The following is a 26,264-nucleotide window of genomic DNA, read 5'->3' as shown; positions in this document are numbered from 1 at the left end:
TCGTTTTACTTCTCCACTTGACGCCAGTAGATGTCGCCTTTCCAAAGCAGAATCGACAGACGAAAACCTTTTACCAGAAATCTTATAATGTCACTCCTCTGCCCTACCCCCCTCAAATACATGAAAAAGTCGACGACAAAAAAGAGTATTATTTGTACTTCTACGTTAGATTTAGCTGTATGTAAGAAAAAAGTGGTGAAATTCCCCCCCCCCCCCCCATAAACATCACTTATGTATGAAAGAAGCTAATTCCCTTTAATTCTCGAAAAAATTAAAAAAGTTCAGATCTAAAGGTTGTGAAATCAAGTTTGCTAATTCCAATTGTATACAAATCGATTCAGTGCTCAGATTTCACTGTCCAACAGCCATTTTGGTCTGTAAGATTCAATAGCCGTTTCTTATAGATTTTTGTGCGCTGAAAACGAATCCGCAAACCGTTTGTCGCCATCACCCTCAGTTTTTGAGAAATTCGATTTTGAAAAAGACTGCAAATATGCAAATTTGAACATTTTTTGTGTGGAAACAGTAATAGTTATTCGGTTTCTTGTTGCGTCAAATTATTCTATAAATCCTCCCGAATACAGCGATATAAGTTATTGGTGCATTATGAACATTTAAATATGTTTAAACAACGATCAAAGAGAAAAGTACACCCGAAATGCACCCATTTTTGAAGATATCTTTCAATTTATTTCCAAAACTAAGGGTCTAGGAGAAAATCTGGCTACTCCACGCGACGCGGCAGACATTTTTCCTTCGGAAACCACCAACAGAAGTGGAAAGTCACGTTTTGTTTTCCATACAGAAGCGAAATAGTTTGGCAAAACGTGCGACGTCGACAGTGGTAGTCAACGGCGGCGCGCGATACACTGCCGCTCAGCGTCACACAATCGCTTAACGCGCGTGACTACCACTGTCCGCGCCGCACGTTTTGCCAAACTATTTCGCTTCTGTATTGGAAACAAAACGTGACTTTCCACTTCTGTTGATGGTTTCCGAAAGAAAAATTTCTGCTGCATCGCGTGGAGTAGTCAAATTTTCTCCTAGACCATTAATTTTTAAAATATATAGCAAGATATCTTCAAAAATTGGCGCATTTCGGGTGTCCTTTTCCCTTTGATCGTTGTCTAAACATATTCAAATGCTTATAATTCAATCATAACTTATATCGATGTGTTCGCGAGGGTTCATAGAATAATTTAACAGACCATGCAACCGAATAACTATTATTGTTTGAACACAAAAGATGTTCAAATTTGAAAATTTTTATTTTTTTTTTTTAAAATCGAATTTCTCAAAAACTGAGGGTGATGGCGACAAACGGTTTGCGGATTCGTTTTCAGGGGACGAAAAGCTATAAGAAACAGCTATTGAATGTTACAAGTCCGAAAAAAGTCAAATTTTGTCGAACTGTGTAATTAAAAATGTCCGGGTTTCAAGTGGAAACGTCCGGGGTTTTAATGCTCTCTGCCCTGGATGAATGATTTTACAGATGGCAGCCCTACTTGTAAGCCACGTAGACAAATAAATGACCGAATATATCAAGTCTGCCCGAGCTCAGAAACAATTGCAAGTTAGTAGTAGCCTACTTAGTAGTGTGCACGCCATGCGAATTAGATATTATAATGTGTTTTCTTCCCGCTGAAGGAGACATTACCGAGGCCATTGAATTTCACCGATGCTTGTTGCGTATTAAGTGTAAGTATTGTTGCATGTTTTATTGATTTTAGTATTAACAATTCAATAGGTTGTAAGATTCTCCAACATTTAGTTAAATTCCTTTTAAAAATGTTTGATCGAGTCAATCGAGTACTCCCGCTCACTAACATGCCGGGTACCTTTGGACACTTTTACGACCCTTAAGGAGGGTTTGCGCCTTGTTGGGTCGAAAAATAGGTAATTCTTTGTGAGTTTTTTCTAGAAAAACGGTTCGACAAATTAATTTCAGGTTTGGCAGGCTGCTTTATTGTATCTTGAACTATTGTTCTGAATTTTTGTGTGACAGTGAAAAAAAAACATGGCAGATATATAATGAGCGTTGAAAAATAATCGAGTGGTCCTGGCGTTGACGAAAAGTACTGTAAGGTTTATCCGACACACAAAAAAGAAAATAGACTCTTAATCTATATGAATGTGGCTATCAGTGGTAGTAGGTTTATTAATAAATATAAAAAAATGTTAAAATGACAGTCTTTTGAAGAAGGCGAAGCGTCCTGATTTGAGTCTGAAACAGGTTTTGCCGCAAAATCGGGAAAACTGCTTTAAATAAAAAAGGAACGGTAACAGATACGGCATTAAATTTTAATATACTACCACCGACAGCCACATTCATATAGATTAAGAATCTCTTTTCTTTTTTGTGTTTCGGATAAACCTTACAGTACTTTTCGTCAACGCCAGGACCACCCGATGATTTTTCATCGCTCTTTTTGTATCTGCCATGTTTTTTTTTTCACCGTCACACAAAAATTCAGAACAGTAGTTCAAGACACAATAAAACAGCCTGCCAAACCTCAAATTAATTTGTCGAACCCTTTTTGTAGAAAAAAATCACAAAGAATTACTTATTTTTCGGCCCAACAAGGCGCAACCCCCTCTTAAGTTTTAAAACCGATACATTTCTTATACGAGGTATACGATTCCTTATTAATTTGTACTACTTAGAGATGCTAAAGAATATAAATATATTCGTTTTAGAATACGGTTATAGGAGTGTTAGAATTTAAGGAACCACCTAGCAACAGAGGCAAGTGGGATGAAAATAAGATAAAAGAAGCAATTTTATGTTATGGAGGGAATCAGTTTTCTACAAGTTATACTTCCAGAGAGGCTCCTTCTGAACCAATAGCTTCAATGAGCAACACAACTTACGCAATAGATATACAATTAAACTGTTATGTATCACCTTTGCCCGATGCTTCTAAGAAACACATTGCATCTCATTAGCGGGAAAACACAGAAAAGGAATAACTTGGTGCAAAAAGCATGGCCACTAAAAGTAAACAACATAAAGCAACAGAAAACATTTAAAAAAAAATTTTATCAAGAGGAATATCAAGGAACGCAATACATCGTTTGCGGAGAAACTTTCGAAGAAGACTGGACCCAATGAAATAAATTCAAAGATTGGGCCCATAAAGAATGTGCAAATATGGATCCGTCAAATTTAAATTAGAGGAAGTGCAGCATATTTGGAATACTTTTCGTATTAATTTGTAACACCGTAAATAACAGGGGCTAATGACCTGTTAACTAATGACATTTGTGGATGAACCGCCACTTTAACATTTTCGACTTAATCTGCAGAATAAGAAAACGTGAATCTGTAAAACTTTTTCAGCAAGTATTCAATCGTTCCAAGCATGGCTAAGATATGTCGAAACTTTAGAGTTAAACACTTAATCTACTCATATGCATGCTCCTTCTATTGTTGCCTGACAGTTTTACGATAATTTCGAGAATACAAAGTGTGACATGAAATTTTAGGTTTCAATGCAATGTTGCTAATTCGGAATACCGAAGGTGAAGATAGTTTGGAATATTCCAGAGATGCTTTTGTTTCACGAGTAGCGGCTACCGCCGCGCTGTGATGCCAGGTCGGGGACGGGTTCCCTCGAGAATTTCCCCCACCTCGCGCATACTATGCCGCAGCAGCGGGTCCGTGAGCTCAGCGCTTCGGAGCTGACTCACGGACACGCAGCTCCGGCGTAGTGTGCGCGAGGTGGGGGAAATTCTCGAGGGAACCCGTCCCCGATCTGGCATCACAGCCGCCGCGTCGGTTTGGGCCAGCGCACAGTGTCGCGGCACGTGTTCAAAAAGCAAAAATTTGAGTTCTTAAATTTTGTATTTCATTTCATGGAATTGGTAGTAAACAGTCCTCCGACATAAGAACACCATAACTTAGCAACATAAGTAAAGGATTTAAGATCAGTAATTACGTTCAAAGTCGAATAACTAAACGCAAGCTTCCACAGACTGCACATAGGAAATATTTACCCACTGCATTTTTGTTGTATTTATAGGTTGTTTTCTTTTTTTCTTTTTTGAAAATAAGCAAAATATATCCTTCTTTCGTTTTATTAATTAAAAGTTCTTGCATTTAAAGATGTGCATACGTACTAGTGGCTCAAATTATTACTTTGTTGTGTCGCATCTTCTAACTTCTGGAGAGAATTTAAAAAAACGAAACATCGGTTCTTTTATTTTTTTTACTACAATTAGTTCTTTTTACGCCCTTTAATTTGGTGTAAATTTTATCTGCTCCCGAGTGCTCCCACGTGAGAAGAAACACATTAATAAAACGAAAAATTAGACAAATTTGTGCTAGGATATTTATTTTTAAAAGACACTGAGCTTTGAATTCCTCCAGATTCAACTGATAGTGATGAAGATGTATAATAAGAATGAATAATTTAAAATTTACTAGCAATACAAATTATTTAAAAAATTAATTTTATTTTTTTTATAATTGTGTCATATGTTTTTTATTAATTTGTGTTTAAATGTATTTAAAAAAATATATATTTTATTTGTTTTACAAAAGTATGCACCATATGATTAACTAATGAAAATTATGTTCAAAAATATATTTTAATGAATTATTTTATATTAAAAATTAATTTTTTTATGTACAAATATGATTAACATATCAATTACATGTAAATAACTGTATCTTAATGGAAAATTGATTTTTTTTTCTTATATACTCGTTACACTGTGCAGCGCTGGCCATTTATTAAACGATTTTTAAACGATTTTATTCAGCTTCGATCCTCTGCTTGTTTGTATGTATGTATGCATGTTTTTATGTTTGTTGGTTCGAATCTAGAAACTCAACTTTAACCCACTTCCAACTATCCAATAGACTTGAAACTTTGCAGGCGTACGTAGTTTAAATGACAATACAAAATTATGAAAAATAACCCCAATTGGTTTAAAAAATTACCCAGTCATCAATAAATATAACCCATAACCACAAATCCAAACGACTTGAAATCAGCCTATAACCACAAATAAAACTTAGACACTAAAAACTAAGTAATAAAAAAAATATATAAAAAAAACTTAAGTTAAACGATTTTATTTACACTACATTTTTTAGTTTTTACTGAATTTTAAATAAAATCGTTTAACTTAAATATTACTTTTTATGTATTTTATTTACCTAAGATTGTTCCTATATTGTGATTGTTCAGCCTGATTAAATCATAAAAGAAAATAATTTTATTATCTACATGTTTTTTTTAAGTTTATAAAGTGAAGGTAAACTGGAATAGCGGTATTCCAAATTACCTGCACCTTACCGAAATCAATACTTCCTGTCATTTTTCATTTGGATCAAAGTTTCAGTTACTTTTTGTTTTTTATTATTACTGAGAATTTAAAAAATAAAAGTTTATTAGTTTTCCTATGATATTATGCAATTTTATTTGTTCCCATCCTCTGCTGTAATTTTTTATTAGTCTTAAACAAACTGGTATTCCAAATATACTGCACTTCCTCAACTTTAATGTATGTAGAGAACCGCGAACACCTAGAATGCTAGATAATTGTTGAAAATTGAGTCTGGAGCTACCCGCCATTTTTCGATTGCGTAAAAACAGAGGCTACAGTTTATACATAATTTTTCAAAAATTATTTAAGAAATGTTTTCTATTTTTTTATTTTTAGCTATAATGAACCAGGAAGCTCTTATGTTTATCTCCTGAAAACGTAATTTGATTGCAATTTATTGATTACATATTATTTTTGTGTTTCGTTTAAGTCTTCGGGGTCAAGTCACTCTTGCCATATTTCAAATAAATGTGTGTTACGTGATTTTACTAGCGAAAACGCATTAAACTAAGTGCCGGTTATATGCACGTGAATTAAATGGGTCTATGCGCATATAGCGAAGGCGGGTAGTTTCTGTTCGAGAAAACAATCTAAATTATTTCGCCTTTAAACCAATCACTTTCCAGGAACAGGATACACCAAGAGTAAGGCAAATGTATTTTATCTTCTTATTCTGTAATCGTACGGAAAGCACGGGCCAATCTGGGGCTGGCGGGCAGAGCGATTGTACGTGACAAATGAGTCAGCTACGAATGAAAATCTTCATTTCTGTATTTTTCATTATGCCTTCGCTAACTTTTCAAATGGTTTTGTAAGCTTATTCAAACTCCACCTCATCCGGACTGCTTTTAATTACGCGTACCTAATATCCCTTTCATTTGCAAAATGAGTGGTTCGAATTACGTGAAACTAAAAACACTCCGAAGGAGGTGATCCTTCAATTTAATTTTATCGAAAAATCCTGAAGAATCTACTTGTAAAATTATCACGAATATCTAACAGAAATGCATGCTTTGATGACAAACGTAACTATAACAGGGGAAATTGTACTTTATATGCTTCCCAGCAGAGTCTCGGCGTGAAAATGCGCCAATGCCAGGCAGTGAATTGAATCGTCTAGGCGTAAAAACACGCCCGTGCCAATCCAGAAGATAAAATATAGGCTTAAGAGTGGCATCTTTTAATAATCAAAATTGATTGCACGCAAACAATAATTCTCGAAGCAATTATATTTTTATTAACTCACAAGGGGAGGTCACCTATAGTAGTCATCGATTTTGATGAGCCTTGGCACGATGGATCTATGTCGAAAATAAGTAAATAGGTGTCCGAGCGTTTCTGCCAATGGGCCTTAATAATAGAGATATTTACATGGAAATTATTAAAAAAATTTATAGTGGCCGTGGGAATTTAGTGGGTAAAAATCCCGCAACTACTCTGGCGCCCCCGGGTGATTCCCCTCTGGAGGAGTCGGGGTGCCTTTTGAAGATTTCCGCAAGTTAAAAAAAAGAATTTTTAAAAAAAAAATTCATAAAAAAAATTTTTTTTTAAAGCGAAGATATCAAAAGGCACCCTGACGCCTATTTCGTGACGTATAAGTGAAGTGTCGGTAGGAATAGTGTTGACTGTATTAACGTAAAATCAGTTTCAAAAATACCCATACAGAGTTTGAGGGAATAATAATAAAAATTTATTAAAAAAATTTAACAGTTTCAACATAATTGAGATTGCCAACACTATTGTTTTTTAAATAAAAATGTTCATCTTCTTTTATTAACCGGTCTGTGATTGGCACCTCGCGTGTAATTTCTCTCAAATAAAATGTGGGTTCTTTAAAAAAAATAAATAAATAAATAACTTTCACATTAAAATATTATTTTCAATGATATTTATTGATACAATTAGGAAAAATACAAATTATTATTCATGAATATATGTACATGCTGAAAAAAAGAACGAACGGAAAATCGACAGGAAATTTAGTAATCCATACCTTATCTTATCGCAATATGCAGCGTCTGTAAAAACTACAGCATCCGTAGACATGCATAAAATAGTTGCTAACCTAGGGGATACTGGAAACGGCAAAAGTTTATCATATTTTATGTAAGAAAATTTTTATTGAATGTCTCGAAACTTGTTTGAAATAATTCAAGTACTAACTTCATTAACACTAATTAATGGAAATAATTCACGAATATAACTTGTTACAAAATGCTCGACCGGTTGCATAATCATATTTATTCTGGCAATAACAACTCTAAAATTTGTAAATAGTCAAAAATTATATAATAATTATTTCTTCTTTTTTAAATATCAGTTGGGCCTGTTTTCGTTTCTACTTTCATTATACTGAAGCACGAACGAGAGTATCGCATTTAAAAGCTACAAGTGATTCTAGAACCATATGCAGAAACTAAAAATCTGGGTCGTTGATAGAACGAGATTCTACATAAAAAATAATGACGGAAAGCTATCTTATGTTTTCCCGTATCTCCCAAAAATAATTCAACAACTGTTTCATACACCTCTTACTAAGAGCCACCCTGTATATGACAGACCCGGTAAAATCTGAAGCTGATGAAATCTCTGAAGCTTGAGAGCATAGGCAATTAGCACGGGAGCATATAGCGTGAAATGACTGTTTACTGGACAAAGTTTCTGTCTCTGTAAATGAAAGATTACATTTTCTAGCCCGTAACGAAACAGCTGTATTTGAAAGAAATTTCATTACAATAAAATTAGTTCACAACAAATTTTACAAACAAGCAATGCTCCGAATCTTGAGCAGCTATTGTGTAATCTAATTATTATTGTAAATATACTTTCAAAATCATTCCAGCATGTGGTTATGATTCTAAATGACCTTGTACAATAGGTCACTGAATCTGTGTAAGAAGCAACTTTCATATCGCGTTACATAGGATAAAATACAGTTACTCCCAAAAGAATCCGTCCACCCTATATGTAAAATATTTTACATATTAAATCAGCTTCAAAGTAAGAATTCGCAATTCTAATACATATCAATATAAACCTTGATTAATATACTTTTGTTTTGGGTGCATTATATTGAAAAATTGTACACAGTTTATATAAAAAAAAGTATTATTCGTGGAAGTAGCGAAGATAGTGCAAACAAATATTCGCCGAATTCAATATTTATATTTCTAATATCCCTGCGATTTTATTATAATCTTTATTTTGTTATGCACGAATTGAAATAATTTTTTATGAAATTCGAGCTTATTATGTTCCTCTGGCCTAGCAAAATTTTGTTGAGTATTCCAGGGCTGCGGAGTCGGCAGTCAAAACTCCTAACTCCGACCCCGACTCCTCTTTTTTTTTACCACCGACTCCGACCCCTACTCCGACTCCTGCATTTATAATAGATTGTTAATATACTCAGTACATGTGTATATATATATATATATATGAAATTATATAAAATTTGTTACCGTCGCTTTAGCTTTTTATACAGTAGATATATAATATATACAAACATACTATATATTAAATATTAGTAATTACTAAATATATATATATAATATATTATATATATATATATATATATATATATATATATATTTAGTAATTACTAATATTTAATATATAGTATGTAATATATAATATTATATAATATATAATATATATATATGTATTTAGTAATTACTAATATTTAATATATAGTATGTTTGTATATATTATATATCTACTGTATAAAAAGCTAAAGCGACGGTAACAAATTTTGTGAAACTGGACTGACTGGGTTACTGCGGTCACGGGCTTCGACGAATGCAGAAATGTGTCCTTTCAAAGTAGTGCCGACAATATTGCTTTAGAGCGACAACGAGTGTCGTTCAAAAACTCCATTGGCGATTGTAATCTGAGAACTGAGTTGGAGCCTGACTTCGTCAAAGTTGGGCCCAAATGACCCTGCAATCATCGTACGAGTGTTAAACAAAAATATATCGCGAGTATGTATAAACACGTAGAGCTCACAGCTCGGATTTTTTTTTTTAAATTTACTAATATGGAGTCGGTGTTGGAGTCGGCATATATTTTTTCGACTCCGACTCCGACTCCACAGCCCTGAAGTATTCCTCTGGTAGATGGTACTAATTAAAAATATATTAATCAAGGTTTATAATAACGCAAATAATAATGGGTAATCCTGAGTCTAACTACTTAAATAAGTAAAATATATTATACGTATGGGGTGGGCGGATACTTTTGTGTATGAATAATTGCGTAGAGTATAGAATACACATAAAATTTGATTTGAAACACGATTTTATTTTTAAAGGCTTACAAGGGGAGGACACCATGTGGTAGACACCAATTTTTATGAGCCTTGGCACGATGGATCTATGTCGAAAATAAGTAAATAGGTGTCCGAGCGTTTCAGCCAATAGGCCTTAATAATAGAGATATATACATGGAAATTATTAAAAAATTCAGATACACTTCCGAATGGCCCCAGTGGCCGATCGACACGGGGCTTGAAGGGATGGGTGGGGAGGGGGTGTGGACCCTAAATCTAAAATTGTAGCTTCGGGAATTTATTAGTTTCCGAAATATTAATAAAAAAATATTGTTAATTTTTGTTTACAAATTATTTTTTTGAACGGCATATACATAACCCTAACGGGGTTTCATCCTGCCCTCCCCCCAATGTATCCTACGGACAGCTGGACGCGTTCCCCTTACCTCCGCGTGCCCCTCAGGCGCCTAAATGGCATGCATATATAGCTGAAATTCAAAGCCAATTTTCTCGAAAACGAAGCGCGATATTAAAAAATTGTATTTCATATTTTCGTCTTATTCTAGCCTGTAGAATCACCCCCTAGAGTATTGCCTATCAATAAATTAACAGGTATCCACCCTGTATAATAGGATGGATCGCATCTCCAAGTTTCTGGCGCAAATCTCCAAACTTACGTCGCTTTACGCGCCCCCCGCACTAATCTAGCCCCAACCAATACTAATATCCAGAACAAGTTGGAAAGTGGAATGCATAATGTCGGAATAAGTCAAAAGAAATACTAAAAGTTTTTTATTAATATCTCGTAAACTAATAAATTCCCGAAGCAACAATTTTAGATTTAGGGTCAAAACACCCTCCCAACCCCTCCGCACAAATCTAGTGTCGATCGGCCACTGGGGCCATTCGGAAGTACAGCCAAAATTTCATATTGGCCGTGGGGTTTTAGTGGGTAAAAATCCCACACTACCCTGGCGCCCGCGGGAGATTCCCTTTTGGAGGCGTCAGGGTGCCTTTTGAAGATGTATCCACGTTAAAAAAAACTTAATAAATTTTGTTTTATAAATTTTTTTTTTAACTTGGGGAAATCTTCAAAAAGCACCCCGACTCTTTCAGAGGGGAATCCCCCGAGGGCGCCATGGTAGTGTGAGATTTTTGTCCACTAAAACCCCGCGGCCACTATGAAATTTTTAATAATTTCCATGTAAATATCTCTATTATTAAGGCTCATTGGCAAAAACGCTGGGACACCTAGGATAAAGGACCCAATTACTGACACCTAACCAATTACTGTCACCTTAAGCTATTTTACTCAAAATAACGAATAAATAAACGTTGTAAAGTCATACACAAAAAGAATTATGTAATTCAACCTATTATCTGTACTATAGATTATATACTATAGTTTTATTTATTCGTTATTTTAAGTAAAATAGCTTAAGGTGACAGTAATTGGATCCTTTACCTTATTTACTTATTTTCGACATAGAACCATCGTGCCAAGGCTAATCAAAATCGGTGTCTACCACATGATGTCCCCCCCTTGTTAGTAATCTTCTTACAAAATAATCATTTTCAAAATAATAATAATAATGATACCGTACAGTGCATCCGTCCGAACGCAGTAATTTATAAGAATTTCCAAGGTCTAGAAATAACAACGAGGATCACTTTACAAAAAAACGTCTTGTACACGCGTACATATATATTAAATCCCACAAGCTTCAGACATAGCAAGTGTGTACCCTGTTTTTTCTTACACTGCGCAAGAAATTGCATGCTGTGTTTGTCATGTAGTTACAATTAATAACGGAAAACTAGACGGTGCGCTGTTTAACAAAATTTTTTGAAAGTGTGTTTTACATTAATATAAGTACGTGTATGACGAATATCGGTTTCCTAAAATTTTCGATTCGTCCTTTGAACGAACAAGTAATCGATCCACGTGGGTATATACAGGGTGTCTTTAGATAAATGCCGCTTAAAATAATTGATAAACGGTAGAAAAAGTAAAAAATCTTTCCTTTAGCATTTTTGTTTATATGGGTTCTAATACTTATAGAAATACAAGCAGAAAAAATAATTTTATGCCGATCATGAACAGTGTAGAAAAAATATTAGCTAATTCTACCGGTAAAGTGCGACGAATTTCCTACCATTTACAAACAAAATTACAAAACAATATACGAAGTGTGTAGAAACAAATTGTTTCATTTAAAAATACTGTATCAGTGCCCAGGATTTATATGGAATTGTTTTCAAAATACAATTACCGATATCGATGTGTATATACAATCACAGATGTATGAAAAATACTTTCATAAATTTATTCTACTATGCACGTGGGGTAAAAACAAGTAGTGAAGCTTATGAAGACTAAAAAAAGCCATTATCTACACACTTAACTATTTCGAACAGTATTATTCATGTCGACGCACGGTAAATTATTTAAAATCCAAATTACCAAAATCTTATGAAATTTGAAAATATAAAACGGAATTATGGTAATTAGTTATGAATATTGTGCACAATAACTTGCAACATTTTTTATTCTAATATTCACGAAAATTTAACTATCAATTTGAACACGATTTTTATAAATTTACTTTAATATTAAAGAGGCCAAAAAATATCCATTCGTGAATTGATAAATGCATACATAAACTGCCATATTTGCAACATTTTCATTTGCATCTTACTATATAAATAAATAGCATAAATTATAAATATTTAAAGACGCGTGATACAAAAATCAACAAGACAGAGTGTCTATTAATTACGTTTAATTAATACCCAACATCTTTCCATGAATCCGTCTCATTAATTAAATACGGTTAAATAACGGGAAGCAAATGTTGGACAGTCGGTGTTTGACAACAACAATTAAAACGAAGGTGGAGTACATTCGTGTGTAACACAGGCGGAGCAGGTTTACCTAGATCAATTAAAAAAAAGCAACCGTCACTGCTGTCAGTAAGTGCACGTGGTCCTACCACACGAGGGTCCGACATTAGTTTGATATAATGTACCTATACGCATAGGTGTACACAATGAGTGGGCAGTTAAAATAGGAGTGTGCCATTCCTAACTTCGACTAACCTTACGCGGAAGCTATATTATCCTCGCTTGCTCAAAAATTCTAAAATTCAAAAAAAAACCTAAAATCGAACCAACTTAGTCGACTTACTGCCGAAAATATCTACGCAGTTCTCCGCCTAATTGCACTACAAGAGAATACAAGTCCCCATCGATAGCAGTTATGCGTGCACGAAACTGAGCAAAACAACACTAGCATTGCACTTGACACACAACGCTTAAAGACATTCGATTTTCCGCATGAATTTCTTACGTAAAAATAATGATCGATGCTGGTATTAAATGCAAGGGGATCTCTTTTGGCAATGAGAACGATGGTACAAGTAGTTTCCTAGGACCAATCGAAACGGTTGTTCCGCTCTGACGAAGCCTAAGTTATAATCGTAGGGGAAGCGAAGAGAAATTTCCGAGGGGAATAGTATTTTTCAAGTTCACAGAGTAGCGAACCCTCGGCTTGTTTCAGTGGGCGATCGTTACCGGTCGCTGGAAGAAAAGGGGTAGAAGAAGCGCGTGTACGAGCGTCGTCGATAGCTCGTCGCGTGCCATCACTCGTGAATGGGTACCTTACCTGAAAGTCGCAGTGGATAATTTCGGCGTCATCTAAAAGTCGGATAGTGGCGCGATGCACCACTGTAACGTCACTCTTGCTGCCAAATTTCAACATTTCTGCCCTCAAGTCGCCACCCGAATTATCCCCCCGGCCTTCATCGTCCCCTGCTCCACAGCACCACACACTGCCCGTTGATTATACTCGATTCACACGATGTCGTTGCGGTAAACGATGGTAACTGTCGCCGGTGCGCGACTTTCCAGCGAATTTCCCGACAACTTGACACAGCGCACAACGGCACAGCACAATGAACGAGAACACATCACAGTAGCAGAACACCAAACTATCTGTCAACCGGTCCCATCCACTGGCTCGCCGTCGCGAGGATGCCACGTTTCCAACGCAGCACACCGAACGCGGCGTTGCCGTTCACGGGCGCAGCAATTGGATAGCGTGATTGGCCGGTGGATTCGATTTGTGGCGGGAAGTTCGAAAACTCCGCCCCAAATGTCACAAAAGCCTAATTGTGCTTGGGACCGGTACGAGGAAAAGCGTAGCAAAGAGTTAGAATCAAATTATGGCGGTATTAGAGTCCACTATGATGTGTTCTAAAATTTATTAGAATTTCTTGTATTTACAGAATAATGTGTAATTGTTTATATAGACCATTTTAAATCTGGGACAAGATATCTCGTAGGCTGAGTTTTTTTTTGTTGGATTTTACAAACGAGATAGATATCTCGCGACCTTTCTTCATTTTTTCATTTATTGGTGCTTTAGATAAGATGAAAATATATTGCGTATGTAATGACTGCTAATCTCTGGATCCATTTTTATATATATTTTTCATTTTATTGTTTATATAATCTTTAAAAAGTTATTAAACTTCCAGCAAGTATTTAAAAAATATTCTGCCTAAAGTCAAGTCAGACCATAAAGATGATAAATTATTAATTATAGATACGTGATGTCTTGTCCAAAACGCCACACAATAGAAGAAAATTCGCGAGATTTCTCATCTGTAAAATCGAACAGGAAAAAATCGGCTCACGAGATATCTATGTAGTTTAAAATTTCTTAAAAATTTTCTTTTTGTAATACGATGAAAATGTATTGAATTTCTTTAGACAATGATAATAACATAATACTCTAAACAAGGTAATAGTGTTAAATAACACAAACTATTGTAGTTATAACATAAACGTTCCCCTTTATTAATAAAGATTACTCAATTTCAATGTAGGGTAGATGTCCCAATTACCGGAATTAATTACTGACTTCTCTTATTTTAATTTTGCTTGGTGAAAATTTATATTGGTGTTTTGAACTTTCCTTTTTATTATGGCATTTTTTCGAGTTGAAAATGTTAATTTTTCATATTTTTTTAATTGAAATAAGAATACATGTTTTTGTCCCAATTACCGTGCCTCGAAAAATGCGTTGTCCCTATTCCCGTGCCCCCTTTTTTGAATAGCGTTCCCGCGGTTAGGTTATGTCTTTGAACTTTGAACTATTCAAAACATTTCTTTGCTCTACGAGAGGTGTTTTTGTGTAATTTTAATAAGACCTTTTCATTACAAAAGCAAAGTATGCAAATACAAATTTCTGTTCACCCGTTCTGCGAAACGAAAGTAAGGTTAGGTTTAGCAGTTACAGAGGGAGCCAGTGGGCTTCGAGGGGCACGGTAATAGGGATAAGCGTTAAATTCCCGTCCCAATTACCGTATCCACTTTAAAAATACGATAACGTTTCAAAAGTGCTCATTTAGCTATTTTTCATAAAATTTGAACCTTTTATGATATAATAAACACTTTACATAAGTGCAAATCACGATAATTATGAATTTATTCACTCCTGTAAAGTACGTGTTGCTTACCGTTTCCGGTAAGGATTTAGGTAAATCCATCGAAATCTTCATATACATTTTTGAAATTTTTTTTACTATGCTTAAATTGTTTAAAAATGCAACCTTCTCGTTTGTAACGCGTAAATTAATAGATTAACTTAATTAAACAAATTTCTTTCCTTATTTATTTATGCGAGTTGTTTTGCACGGCTTCTTTAAGCATAAAGGCACGGTCATAGGGACAGGGCACGGTAATCGGGACATCTACCCTATCTAATCCACTTTAAAGAAACAATTGAAGCGTACACTTCCCACTGAAAACTATTCATTATCTACAGCGTTCATATTTTTCAATATACACCGGCATTAACTAAAACAGTTCGGAATTATCTGTTCAGTGGACGCGAATTTCGTCCTTACCGAGGGCAAGTGGTTTCTGGCTTCGCAGAGTGCCTGAAGCGATTCGTAGATGGCGCTCGACGGCAAATGACTTGTGTATAAAAAGTAACAAGATCGAAGTGGTGGGGGGCGAACCCGGGGCATTGAACAAAGGTTGGATTGCGTCGGGCGAGAAGCCGGCGGCGCATTCACGATTCAAACATGGCAGCGGCTACCAGCGTTGTCGTGCTCGACAGAGGCAACAATACCACCTGCACGATAAATTTACACGGTGTGTGCGCGCGTACAGATTACTGAAAACGGTCGGATCTGCGAATTGGCTATCAGATTTTCTCACCAGTCCCCTGAAATACCGTGCGAGCCCGATACTAACCTAGTAATTTTGCACGGTCAGTTTTTGCTCCGAAAAAGTTGTATCCCGACATCATCAGTTACCGTTGAAAAAAGCAAAAGAAAAAACAGTAGACTGGCAGCAAGGTTCGAATGGATACGTTGTAATGGACTGACAAAGCGCCGCTCCCAGATCTGGCTCGTGTGTCTGAAGTCGTTCGAGACGGCGAAGTGTGTGCGCGCCTTTACTCAAGCCTAACCTCTAGTTTTTGTGCAGTTCTTTACGTGCATTTGCGGGTTCACATACATTTGCGTATCGACAAGTTGACCGTTTGTAATTTTCATGTGAAATATGATGTGTTCTTCTCGGTATAGCTTTCCTCGTACATTCTGTACGTAGAGTACACTTCAGAGCCAATTAAAACGGGAACCAAATTCGCTAAGATGCCGTCGTTGTAAACAGGCCGTAGTTTTTTTTTTAAATTTTCGATTACGAATTGCAGTTACGTTGCAAGCGTGCGCGGCGGCAGAGTTGAACCGGGTGCGAATTAATACAATTAGCAGCAAGTTCACTGTCGTTTTCGCGTCTCAGAGTGAGGAAAGAATTGTTGAATCGAGATTCTGATCGAAATTTTTCGTGTTCTAGGGGCCACCGTGGTGTCCTGGAGAGTTAATAACCAGGAACAGCTGTTCGTCAGGTAAGTTCGTACTGTTTGTTCCCTTTGTGTTAATGAAATAAATTTTTGATAATTGTATGTGAAATATTATTTAGATGCGTACGCGTAATTGTTAAGGTTCACTGATACATTGAAAGCTTATCCTGCTTCAATTGAACAAACAAATTTGACCCAAACGCGATTTATGCAATTAGGTGTTGTTTCTAATATTTTACTTGCGATCAAATACGAAAGTACGAATTTTTTAATATTGCAACTCAATTTAGTAATTCGATTTTTATAATATGCGGATGATTTGAAGATATGAATAGTTTAAAGGATTTTTCGTAATTTTCGTGTATCTAAATTGCATATACCTACAGCACGTTTCAGGTAACTATACAATAGCAATTCAAATATAATCTAAAAAATAATATTATTAAGATTAATACCGTCTTTATCAATAACATTAGTATTATCGAATAAATTTCATTTCTTCCTGCATTTATTTTACAATTCATTGTTATTTTACTGCAAATGTGAGTATAACGAACGCTTACAGGATCATAATTCAAAAAAATGGAGTAGCATGTAACATAAAAGGTGTTGAGTTTCAAATATGTGTAAACACATTTATAGAAAGTTAAAAACATACAGTGTGTGCATTTGTTTAATATATATATGAAAATTATTTTACACCATAAGGGTCCGTCCTTAAATTACGTAAGGGTAATTTCGGCGAATTCTTACCCCCCTCCCACCCCAGTATAAGAATTCGTAAGATTCGATATTCCAACCCCCTCCTTACGTAATATTTTATACATTTAACTTTTTCAGCTATTAAATTTATTTTAAAGGTTTATATAATTCGTTTAATTCGGCTTCGGGAAATTTAAACTAAAACTCATTTTCTGGAATATTAATGATAGAATTTGTATTTATTGAAAATTAGGTTAAAATATAACGTAAGACGCTACCTGACTCCCCCCTCCCTTGTAAGAAAACGTAAGAAATTCGCGCCCCCCTCCTTCCCCAAAAAGCCTTACGTAATTTAAGGAGGTTCGATACTGGAGAAGAAATAATGAGAAATCTTTGAAAAGTGTTTCAATCTAATGTTCAAAGTGTAGTCCGCATTGTGTAAAAATTTAAAATTAATTGACCGCACGGTTTTTGAAAAAATTGAAATCAAAGTTGCGCTCTTATACACAGGCTGTTATGGGAGAAGCGATAAAATTTCTATAAAATGTTACACAGAGTCCATAAAAATAGTGAGAAAGTCCTAAAAAAATATTGCAATGAAAAGCTTAAGTATTCCCATGAAATTCTAAAAAAAAAATCGGACATGAACCGTACGGTTTATTAGATAATTGAATAAATAGACAGCAAAGTGCTCGTACTTTTGGAACTGCCTAAAGGAACTGCTTGAAACGTGGCAACGCTGTACGCCAGGTAGTCATCTATACAGCGTATACTTGTACAAAGGATACAGTAAAAATTGGTGAAAACACTACTTACCAAGCTGTAAACATGTATTTAGTAATTTGTTGCGAACCAGTACGAACGCGCAAAAATACGTCACAAGTGTGAGATGGAAAGAGATGGAAAAAAAGATGGACGCAAAGCGACGTTGCCGCATTTCACTCGCATATGTTACGCTACTTTTAATAAAAATATTGTGTTTCTAGCTGCATTAAACATACTTTTTGTTTAATTGAATTCGAAAACAAAGAGTGTAGTAATAATTTTATTAGGAATAGACATGTAAATAACATTTTTGTCTACATAATTTTTTTTATCTAAGATTGGGATCACTGCAGAGCTCCCATGTATAAGCAGAGTTAGGAGCGATGGGGCTGCAGTGAATGGAGGGGGAAACACCTACAGGATTGGTGGTTATGCCTGCGTTAGTCACGCACACATTCCCCCTCCATCACTGCGGCCCCATCGTTCCTAACTCTATATACATAGGCTGACCCCTCACGCCGCCTGCCCCGCAAGTGAGGTATCGAACCTCCTTAAGGATGACCCCTAACATTAAATTAAAATTTCAATACTATATACTACGACAAGTCAAACGAAGTAAGGTTGAAGCCAGATATATTGGCCGGTGAATTCGTTTTCGCGAGCAGCGATCGAGGAGAAATCAACCACCACCACCTGACGATCGTGTATTTGTCAGTGGAGTTGCGTGGCTCTCGCAGGGTATGGTGGGGTAGCGGGAACGCTGGTCGGCTCCGCCTGAACCTAGCCGTTTGGCTGTTATTTATTCTTAGCGTAATAGTTGTGTGTGTTACGAAGCTATGCGTAGCCCAATATCGAGATGAAGCTATCGAGAAAGAATCAATGTTCTGACCATTAAAGCTCCTGAATTTTTTCGGAGCTAACGCACACCTATTCTGATTTGTGCGTTTCTACGCTGAAAGCTCGGTTTGGCCTACACGCTAGAAGCTTGGCGCTACCCCCACCACTTCTGGCTCACTCTTGTTCTGCGAAGGCGAGAGCGAGATGGAACGAGAGCGAGTCAGAAAACGTTGAGAAAAGGAGCACCGAGGCAGGCAAACGGTGTGGTGGGAGAGTACCCCTCACGAAACTCACCGGCCAATATATCTGGCTTCGACCTTACTGTCATTTTTAGCGTAACCAAATAAATATGCGATCGAATTATCGAAATCAATCTACGTTCCTAGGTATAAATTTCTGTTAAATGTCGCTTACCAACATTTTTTAAAAATTGTCGAAACATTTACCGGGCATTTCCATAAGTAACGTCGCCTGTTATCTCGTTTGTGCGCGTTCTCATTAAACGATCTTACGTTCTCCAACCTCTATTCAGTCTTTGAAACATTCCCATGCTGTACTTTGTTCTCGTAAAAAATTATTAAAATGAGACTTAACGAAACTCGTTTACGGCATCGCTTAATGTATCAATTTATAAATGAGACGACAATGTAAGGGAGCACTGTCAAGAATACGTGCAAACAACAAGATGTTCTAAACGAAGAGTATCAACGTAGATTAGTAAAAGTGTGTAAGAGCAATGCGATCCTCCCAGTTAAATCGGGACTAGAGCGAGCAGTAGGTTATGATAATGAGGCGCAAAAGACTTGTTAAGGGGTCAGTCCACTGCGAAGTCGTGAGAAATTGATATTTTTTAGGATTTATTTTTTAGTAAACGGAATGTCCAACGTAAATCATTTTTTGTCTACTTATTAATACACTTATTGACAGTATAAAGAAAAATTTATTTTAAATTTTTAACTGTTTTTTTTAAATATATATCGCACTTATGTGAGCGCCTTGAGAAAGCGATGCAGTGCTGGTGCATGTGATTCCGGGAGAACGACGCATGTGAAACAAAAAATTCAAAGTGTGTTGTAATCATTATGAGTGTAGTTATCGCCGGAATCAGGATTATTTTTACTGATAAAAAATTAACAAAATGGCGGAGGTTTGAAGTTTAAGTGTCGAAATACGGTGAATTTTTCAATTATTTCGCCTTGTAAAAAGTATGAAATGGTTAATCCACAAAGGTTTCCGTGGTCCTGGCCATAGCCGCTGATGTTCTGAATAGCGTGTAAAAATTTCAGACCGATTAGTCTAATAGTTTTTTTGCAATCACCTGCACCAGTTGAAAAAATGTTGTTTTGAGATAATTTCATTTTAAGTTTTAAAACAAATTAAAAAAATTCTTTTAAATTTTTTCTATATAATACAATAATAAAAATCTTTAAAAATAGCTTAATATTTCAAACCGTCACAGTGGACTGACCCCTTAAATAGATCACTCGCGATTAGACCCCATTTTTGGGTCCAAATCAGGATTTCATTTTAAGAGTATTTTATCAGCGTTTTCTGGACTGCAAGAATAATAATTCCGGTTCAATTTTTTTATCGAATTCGATGTTATTCAATATTTAATGGAGTTTGACAAGTCGAAAAAATTGATAACAACCAGCAATTAAATAAATTGCTAATAAAATTAATACCACAATCTCAAATCTTAATGTGAATCGAAACGGTCCAAGTTCTTTTTCACTAGGATAATGTTTGATTGCATTCGGCGAACACAGCGATGGAGATGATGAAACGTATTAGGTTGATCAACAGGTTTTATTAAATTTTTTCAGGAAATTCGAATTATATCTGATCTTCTCTTTTTAATTAAAGAGGCGAATGTTTGTGAATTTTTTTTGAAAAAGCGGAAGCATATATTCTTACAGAACTTTTTGAACTTAAGAGAGCAACATTTAAAGAACATTTGGTAATTTTTTCGTAGAAAAATACTTATGTTTATAATAAAGTAACAACCGACATCCAAGAGGCATTTTTACAAATTTGCTTTTGAGGTGAGCACTGCCATTCGGAACCAGATTATTTAAAATCAAAAAACAAAAAAGATTTCGTTAGTATATTAATATATCTTCCGATCGACGGAGAGAATTTTCCGAAATATTAATTCAGAACAAAATGGTGGCTATTTAAAGTTGAAATCCTGATTTTTTCGCGTGATTTTTGCACGAAAAAATCAGGATTTCAACTTTAAATAGCCACCATTTTGTTTTAAATTAATATTTCGGGAAATTCTCTCCGTCAATTGATGGACTATCACAAACAGAAAAATGCACTAATAATATCGTAGAATGGATAAGCTAGTAAAAGTTATTAATAATATTCGAGTCTGTTGGGGCCCTGTGTTTTCGTTCCAATTTATTGGCCATTTGTGTTTGACTACCTATCTTAAAACTAATATCTTAAGATCTCTGCAACATTTCTCAAAGTTTGTGACTGACAAAATGTCCCTGCCATTCGTCATGGTGTTTGAAATCATTTTTTAAAGATTTATGTTACGAAGTTTAGGATTTCCACGAGTAACTTAATGTAAAACGGAAATGTATACGATAACAGTAGACCAGCCTAAAATTTATCCATTAAAAAATATCTATCAAAAATTTTATTTATATCCAAAAAATGTCTCCACAGACATACTCACAGTCAGTCGCGTTTGTCGTGTTCCTAGAATGTTTAGTAAAGTTAAAAAAATCGCTCTAGAATTATAAATAACGAGAATAGTAAAAAAGAAGGTATTTAAAATGTAGATTGAAATGAAACATTGAAATGAAACTAGTCCAAGCAGAAACATGAATGTATAAACTTCTGATTATTAATCTACTATTTTACCAATTCTGCCGAGTTGGAATACGGTACACTTCCTTTCACTTATAATAATCAAGAGCCGTCATCAATTTGCCAAAACTGTAACATTAAATATCTCCATAAATAATGTATACGTGCACGAATGTGCAAACATGCGTTGCCGCATTACCATTTTAAATTCATTGCAAAAAGTTTGGATCAAATTGGCGAATCCATAGCCATTTCTATAGTATAATCTAAAATTTTTGCGAAGTAAATAATGAAACTTAAAACAAAAATATAAAACCCGATTATAAAAAATATGGACATGCCCAGTTTCTTAACGTAATAACGTTACATATGAAAGCTACGTGAATTACACATTTATTTAATATACATTTCGTATTAGATAATTAGTAAAAAAAATTATCTTATATAAAAAACGCCAAAGCATTTGAGTAGTTAATCAAAATAGCATATAGAAAGCATTTATAAACTAAACACGAAGGGATGAAATATCTTCAAAAGGGGATTATTTTCCTATAATGTCTTAAATTTACTTAGGTATAAAATCATTGAATATATCTTATTCTAAAAGTGCTAAGCCTAATATCAGTTATATGATTATTTGCATGCAGCTACTTTGCATATTTATCTCGTTCATTCATTCGACATTATACCGTCCCTATGGCAATGCACGAACAAAAAAAACATTGCAGATAAACCCACAGCGACACATGGTCGTATTACTCTGTTTTTTTTTTTTCAAACGAATCAACATTTACGAAGAATATTATTTTTGAACAATTTGTACGAGTAGTGTCAAATATAGTCTTGCAATTAATTAGAAAATACTATGAGTCTGAAATGATAGAGATCAAACAATTATTAAACTTTTTAATGTCATGTTATTTTATCATCAGAACAAACGAAGCGTATTCCTTCCATTGCTTGGTTGTCAGTGGCGGATTTAACAGGGCGGCCAATGAGCAGTTGCCACCTGGGCCCCTGTTCGGAAGGCCCCACCAGGGCCCCATCCTTAAAAAAAATATGATTTTATCCAAACTATATTCTTTTTCTGTATTATTACACTGAGCCCGTTTTCAGTAAACTACCGTTTTAGCTTCCAGAAAAATGGGCCCAGCTCAGAAGGCCCACCTCCTAGCGCCCTGTCTTCAAAAATAAATTATGATTTTATCCAAGCATTTTTCTTTCTATACTTTTCTGTACATTCACCCCGTTTTAGTAAACTACCTCTTCATTTTCCCGAAAAAATGGGCCCCTCAACGTTTGCCACCTGGGCCCCTGTTCGGAAGGCCCCATCAGGGCTCCATCCTTAAAAAAAAATTACGATTTTATCCTAACTATATTCATTTTCTGTATTATTATTACACAGATCATGTTTTCAGTAAACTACCGTTTTAGTTTCCCGAAAAATGGGCCCAGCTCAGAAGGTCCAGCCCCTAGCGCCCTATTTTCAAAAATAAATTATGATTTTATCCAAGCATTTTTCTTTCTATACTTTTCTGTATATTCACCCCGTTTTAGTAAACTACCTCTTCATTTTCCCGAAAAAATGGGCCCCTCAACGTTTGCCACCTGGGCCCCTGTTCGGAAGGCCCCACCAGGGCCCCATCCTTAAAAAAAAATTATGATTTTATCCTAACTATAGTCATTTTCTGTATTATTACACTGATCATGTTTTCAGTAAACTACCGTTTTAGTTTCTCGAAAAATGGGCCCAGCTCAGAAGGCCCACCTCCTAGCGCCCTGTCTTCAAAAATAAATTATGATTTTACCCAAGCACTTTTTTCCCTATACTTTTCTGTACATTCACCCCGTTTTAGTAAACTACCTCTTCATTTTCCTGAAAAATGGGCCCCTCAACGTTTGCCACCTGGGCCTTTTCTCTTAAATCCGCCACTGTTGTTGTAATTGCTCTTATTTAAATGCTATATCGACCATACCATTAGCTGTAAGACATTAATCCTCATCATTATGATAAAACAATTCCCCTTAAACACTTAGCAACCCTCTTGCTCTTTAATGGAAAATTCTTGTACTCTTCCTATCATTCTAGTTAGGATATTATGAGATGCATTCACATAGTCGCATTTCTCTAACTGAATGCCTGAAGCTTGTCGTAAAACTTGGAGAACGCGTGTCACTGTACCAAGGTATACGTATCGTACTTTATACAGGGTGTTGTGGAGAAAGACGGTCTCCAGAGAGCTAATTAGAAAGTTAAAACGAAATAATACGGTTCCTGTAAACATTACATATATAAACGAATTTAACGGTACCACTGTTACCAAGTGGCTGTTATTTTTTTATACGTCAAGAGCGATACATTGCAAAAATGATGGTTACATTTGTTGGCACATACTAGTTGGCGTGATTTCTTTAGAATTTTCGAATTTGTTTATGGAGTTTGCTTGTTTCGTTGCATCCCAAGGATGAAACTCTGAAGGTGAAATATCTCAGTGATCCAGGAGGCCGTTCAAAAAATTATTATTATTTAAAGAGAATGGCCAAATTACACTGTCTAACAGCCATTTTGGTCTGTAACATTCAATAGGCGTTTCTTTTTTGAGAAATTCGATTTTGAAAAAAAACTGCAAATTTTCAACTTTGGAACATCTTTTGTGTCGAAACAGTAATAGTTATTCGGTTGCTTGTTGCGTCAAATTATTCTATAAATCCTCCCGAATACAGCGAGATCGAACAATTTTCAGGGGTCAATTGCACCCTCTCGAAGTGAATTTGGGCAGCAAACAAAAATTCCGTTGTACTCAGGAAGATATCCCCTACATATTCACAGTTTCATAATTGTTCGAATTTCCGGCTTCGAGATCTTCCCTTGTCAAAAGTATGAGGGTTGAAACTTGGTAACCCGTCATACGTGAAAATGGTTATTCCTACGAAAAAACTCATTTAACCTTTTTTGTAGAAAATTTCCTAAGCTATAAATTTCACAATAACTATTTTTTGTCGCAAAACTGATAGCTAACGAGATATTCGCGAAAACAATTTTTTTTACCTACAACCCCCTGTAAAAGTTTTAGCGGATCGATGGGAACTTTTGACATATTGTTTAAAACGACGAAATAAAGGCCCATTATTCCCTAGATTGGCCATATTTCCATCGAATTTTCCTGGACTATCACACTGTTCTGTTTACCTGCAAAAACGTTCTCTTTAAATATACCCTTAACTATCACAAGAGTATCTGCCACCCTATACGTAACACACTTTACACGTTAAATCGGCTTCAAAGTAAGACTTTGCAATTCTAATACAGATTAATATACCTTTGTTTCCAAGTGAAAAATTGAGGGCTCGGATGCAATCAGGGGACTAGCGCTCGAAAATGGGAAAAAGTATTGTCCAAACGCTAAGAAATATTTGAAAATTAAATATTGTTAAACTGTATTTTAAAAAATATAGTGTCGTAAAGCTCGTCACGACACACATTCTTTCTATTTACAGTTTGTTTATCCAATCATTACTATTCGAGATAAAAATTATAAACAAAAAAAATTTCTTCGACCAAAATCATTATTTCTTTAAACATAAATTGCGATAACTCGAGTAAATATTAACGGATCGTTATGAGACTTGAAACATAAAACTCAGAAAACTCTAGCGAAGCCGTGAAATGTATGCACAAATCTCTTATGTTAAAAAATGTTATAATATTTCATTTAAAAGTAATACTGGACATAACCCATATCTTTCAACGTTCGCCGTTAAAAAGTTTCGAGGAAATTTTTAGGTACATATAACTTGCAGCGACAAAGTTTTTCCTTAATATACAAGGAAGATTTTCACCATTTTTCACACTGATTAATAAATAATTGTAGAAGATATGACGATATATATAAATCTCGCGCGTCACCAACAGTCAGCGGCCGCGTATAATGCGCTGCATGGCAGTCGTAGCACTAGCGTTAACTCTTGATGGCACGCGAGATTTATATATCGTCACATCTTCTACAATTATTTATTAATCAGTGTGAAAATTGGTGAAACTCTTCCTTGCCTCGATTCTTTTTAACAGCGAACGTTGAAAAACATGTATTCCTTTTTAATTAAATATTATTACATTTGTTAACATAAGGGTTTTGCGCATACATTTCACGGCTTCGCCAGAGTTTTCTGAAGTTATATTTCAAGTTTCATAACGATCCTTTAATATTTACTCAAGTTATCGCAATTTATGTTTAAAGAAATAATGATTTTGGACGATGAACAATTTTTCGTTTATAATTTTTAGCTCGAATAGTAATGATCGGACAAACAAACTGTAAATAGAAAAAATGTGTGTCATGACGAGCTTTACAACACTATATTTTTTAAAATTCAGTTTACCAACAATTAACCTTCCAATCTTAGCGTTTGGACAATAATTTCTCCCACTTTCGAGCGCAAGTCCCCTTATTGCATCCGGGCCCTGAATTGTACACAATTCATTAAAAAAAAAGTATTATTCCCCGTGGAAGGTAATAACAATATTTAATTATAAATTAATATTCATCTGCTATTCCTGCGATTTTATTACAAGCTTCAATCTATTACGCACAGATTCAACTAATTCTCCGTGAAATTCTGCCTCCCCTGTTCCATTCTTGCAGCTAAATTTCTTTGAGCATTTCT

General features: G+C 35.2%; 2 protein-coding genes across 6 annotated transcripts in view; one reads left to right on the top strand and one right to left on the bottom strand.

Moving 5' to 3' along the window:
- Frmd5 (FERM domain containing) overlaps window positions 1-13,630 on the bottom strand; it is a 193,738-nt gene extending 180,108 nt beyond the window's left edge. For all 4 annotated transcript variants that reach the window (XR_013087252.1, XM_076828201.1, XM_076828203.1 and 1 more), the window contains exon 1: window positions 13,263-13,630. Coding sequence is in view for 3 of the 4 variants with exons in the window: in XM_076828201.1 (XP_076684316.1) it covers window positions 13,263-13,358 (96 nt within the window). In the remaining variant the exon portion in view is untranslated. The remainder of the gene's footprint in view (window positions 1-13,262) is intronic.
- A 1,979-nt stretch (window positions 13,631-15,609) lies between these two features.
- Window positions 15,610-26,264, top strand: part of LOC143377219 (uncharacterized) — a 69,835-nt gene continuing 59,180 nt past the window's right edge. The window contains exons 1-2 of one of the 2 annotated variants that reach the window (XM_076828282.1): window positions 15,610-15,760; window positions 16,466-16,517. In XM_076828282.1, coding sequence (XP_076684397.1) covers window positions 15,691-15,760; window positions 16,466-16,517 — 122 coding nt within the window. In that variant the 5' untranslated portion in view covers window positions 15,610-15,690. The remainder of the gene's footprint in view (window positions 15,761-16,465; window positions 16,518-26,264) is intronic. The other variant, XM_076828281.1, reaches the window with a different exon arrangement.

The sequence above is a fragment of the Andrena cerasifolii genome, chromosome 15, assembly GCF_050908995.1.
Source record: "Andrena cerasifolii isolate SP2316 chromosome 15, iyAndCera1_principal, whole genome shotgun sequence".
Taxonomy (NCBI): domain Eukaryota; kingdom Metazoa; phylum Arthropoda; class Insecta; order Hymenoptera; family Andrenidae; genus Andrena; species Andrena cerasifolii.
This window is presented reverse-complemented; position numbering and strand designations above follow the sequence as displayed.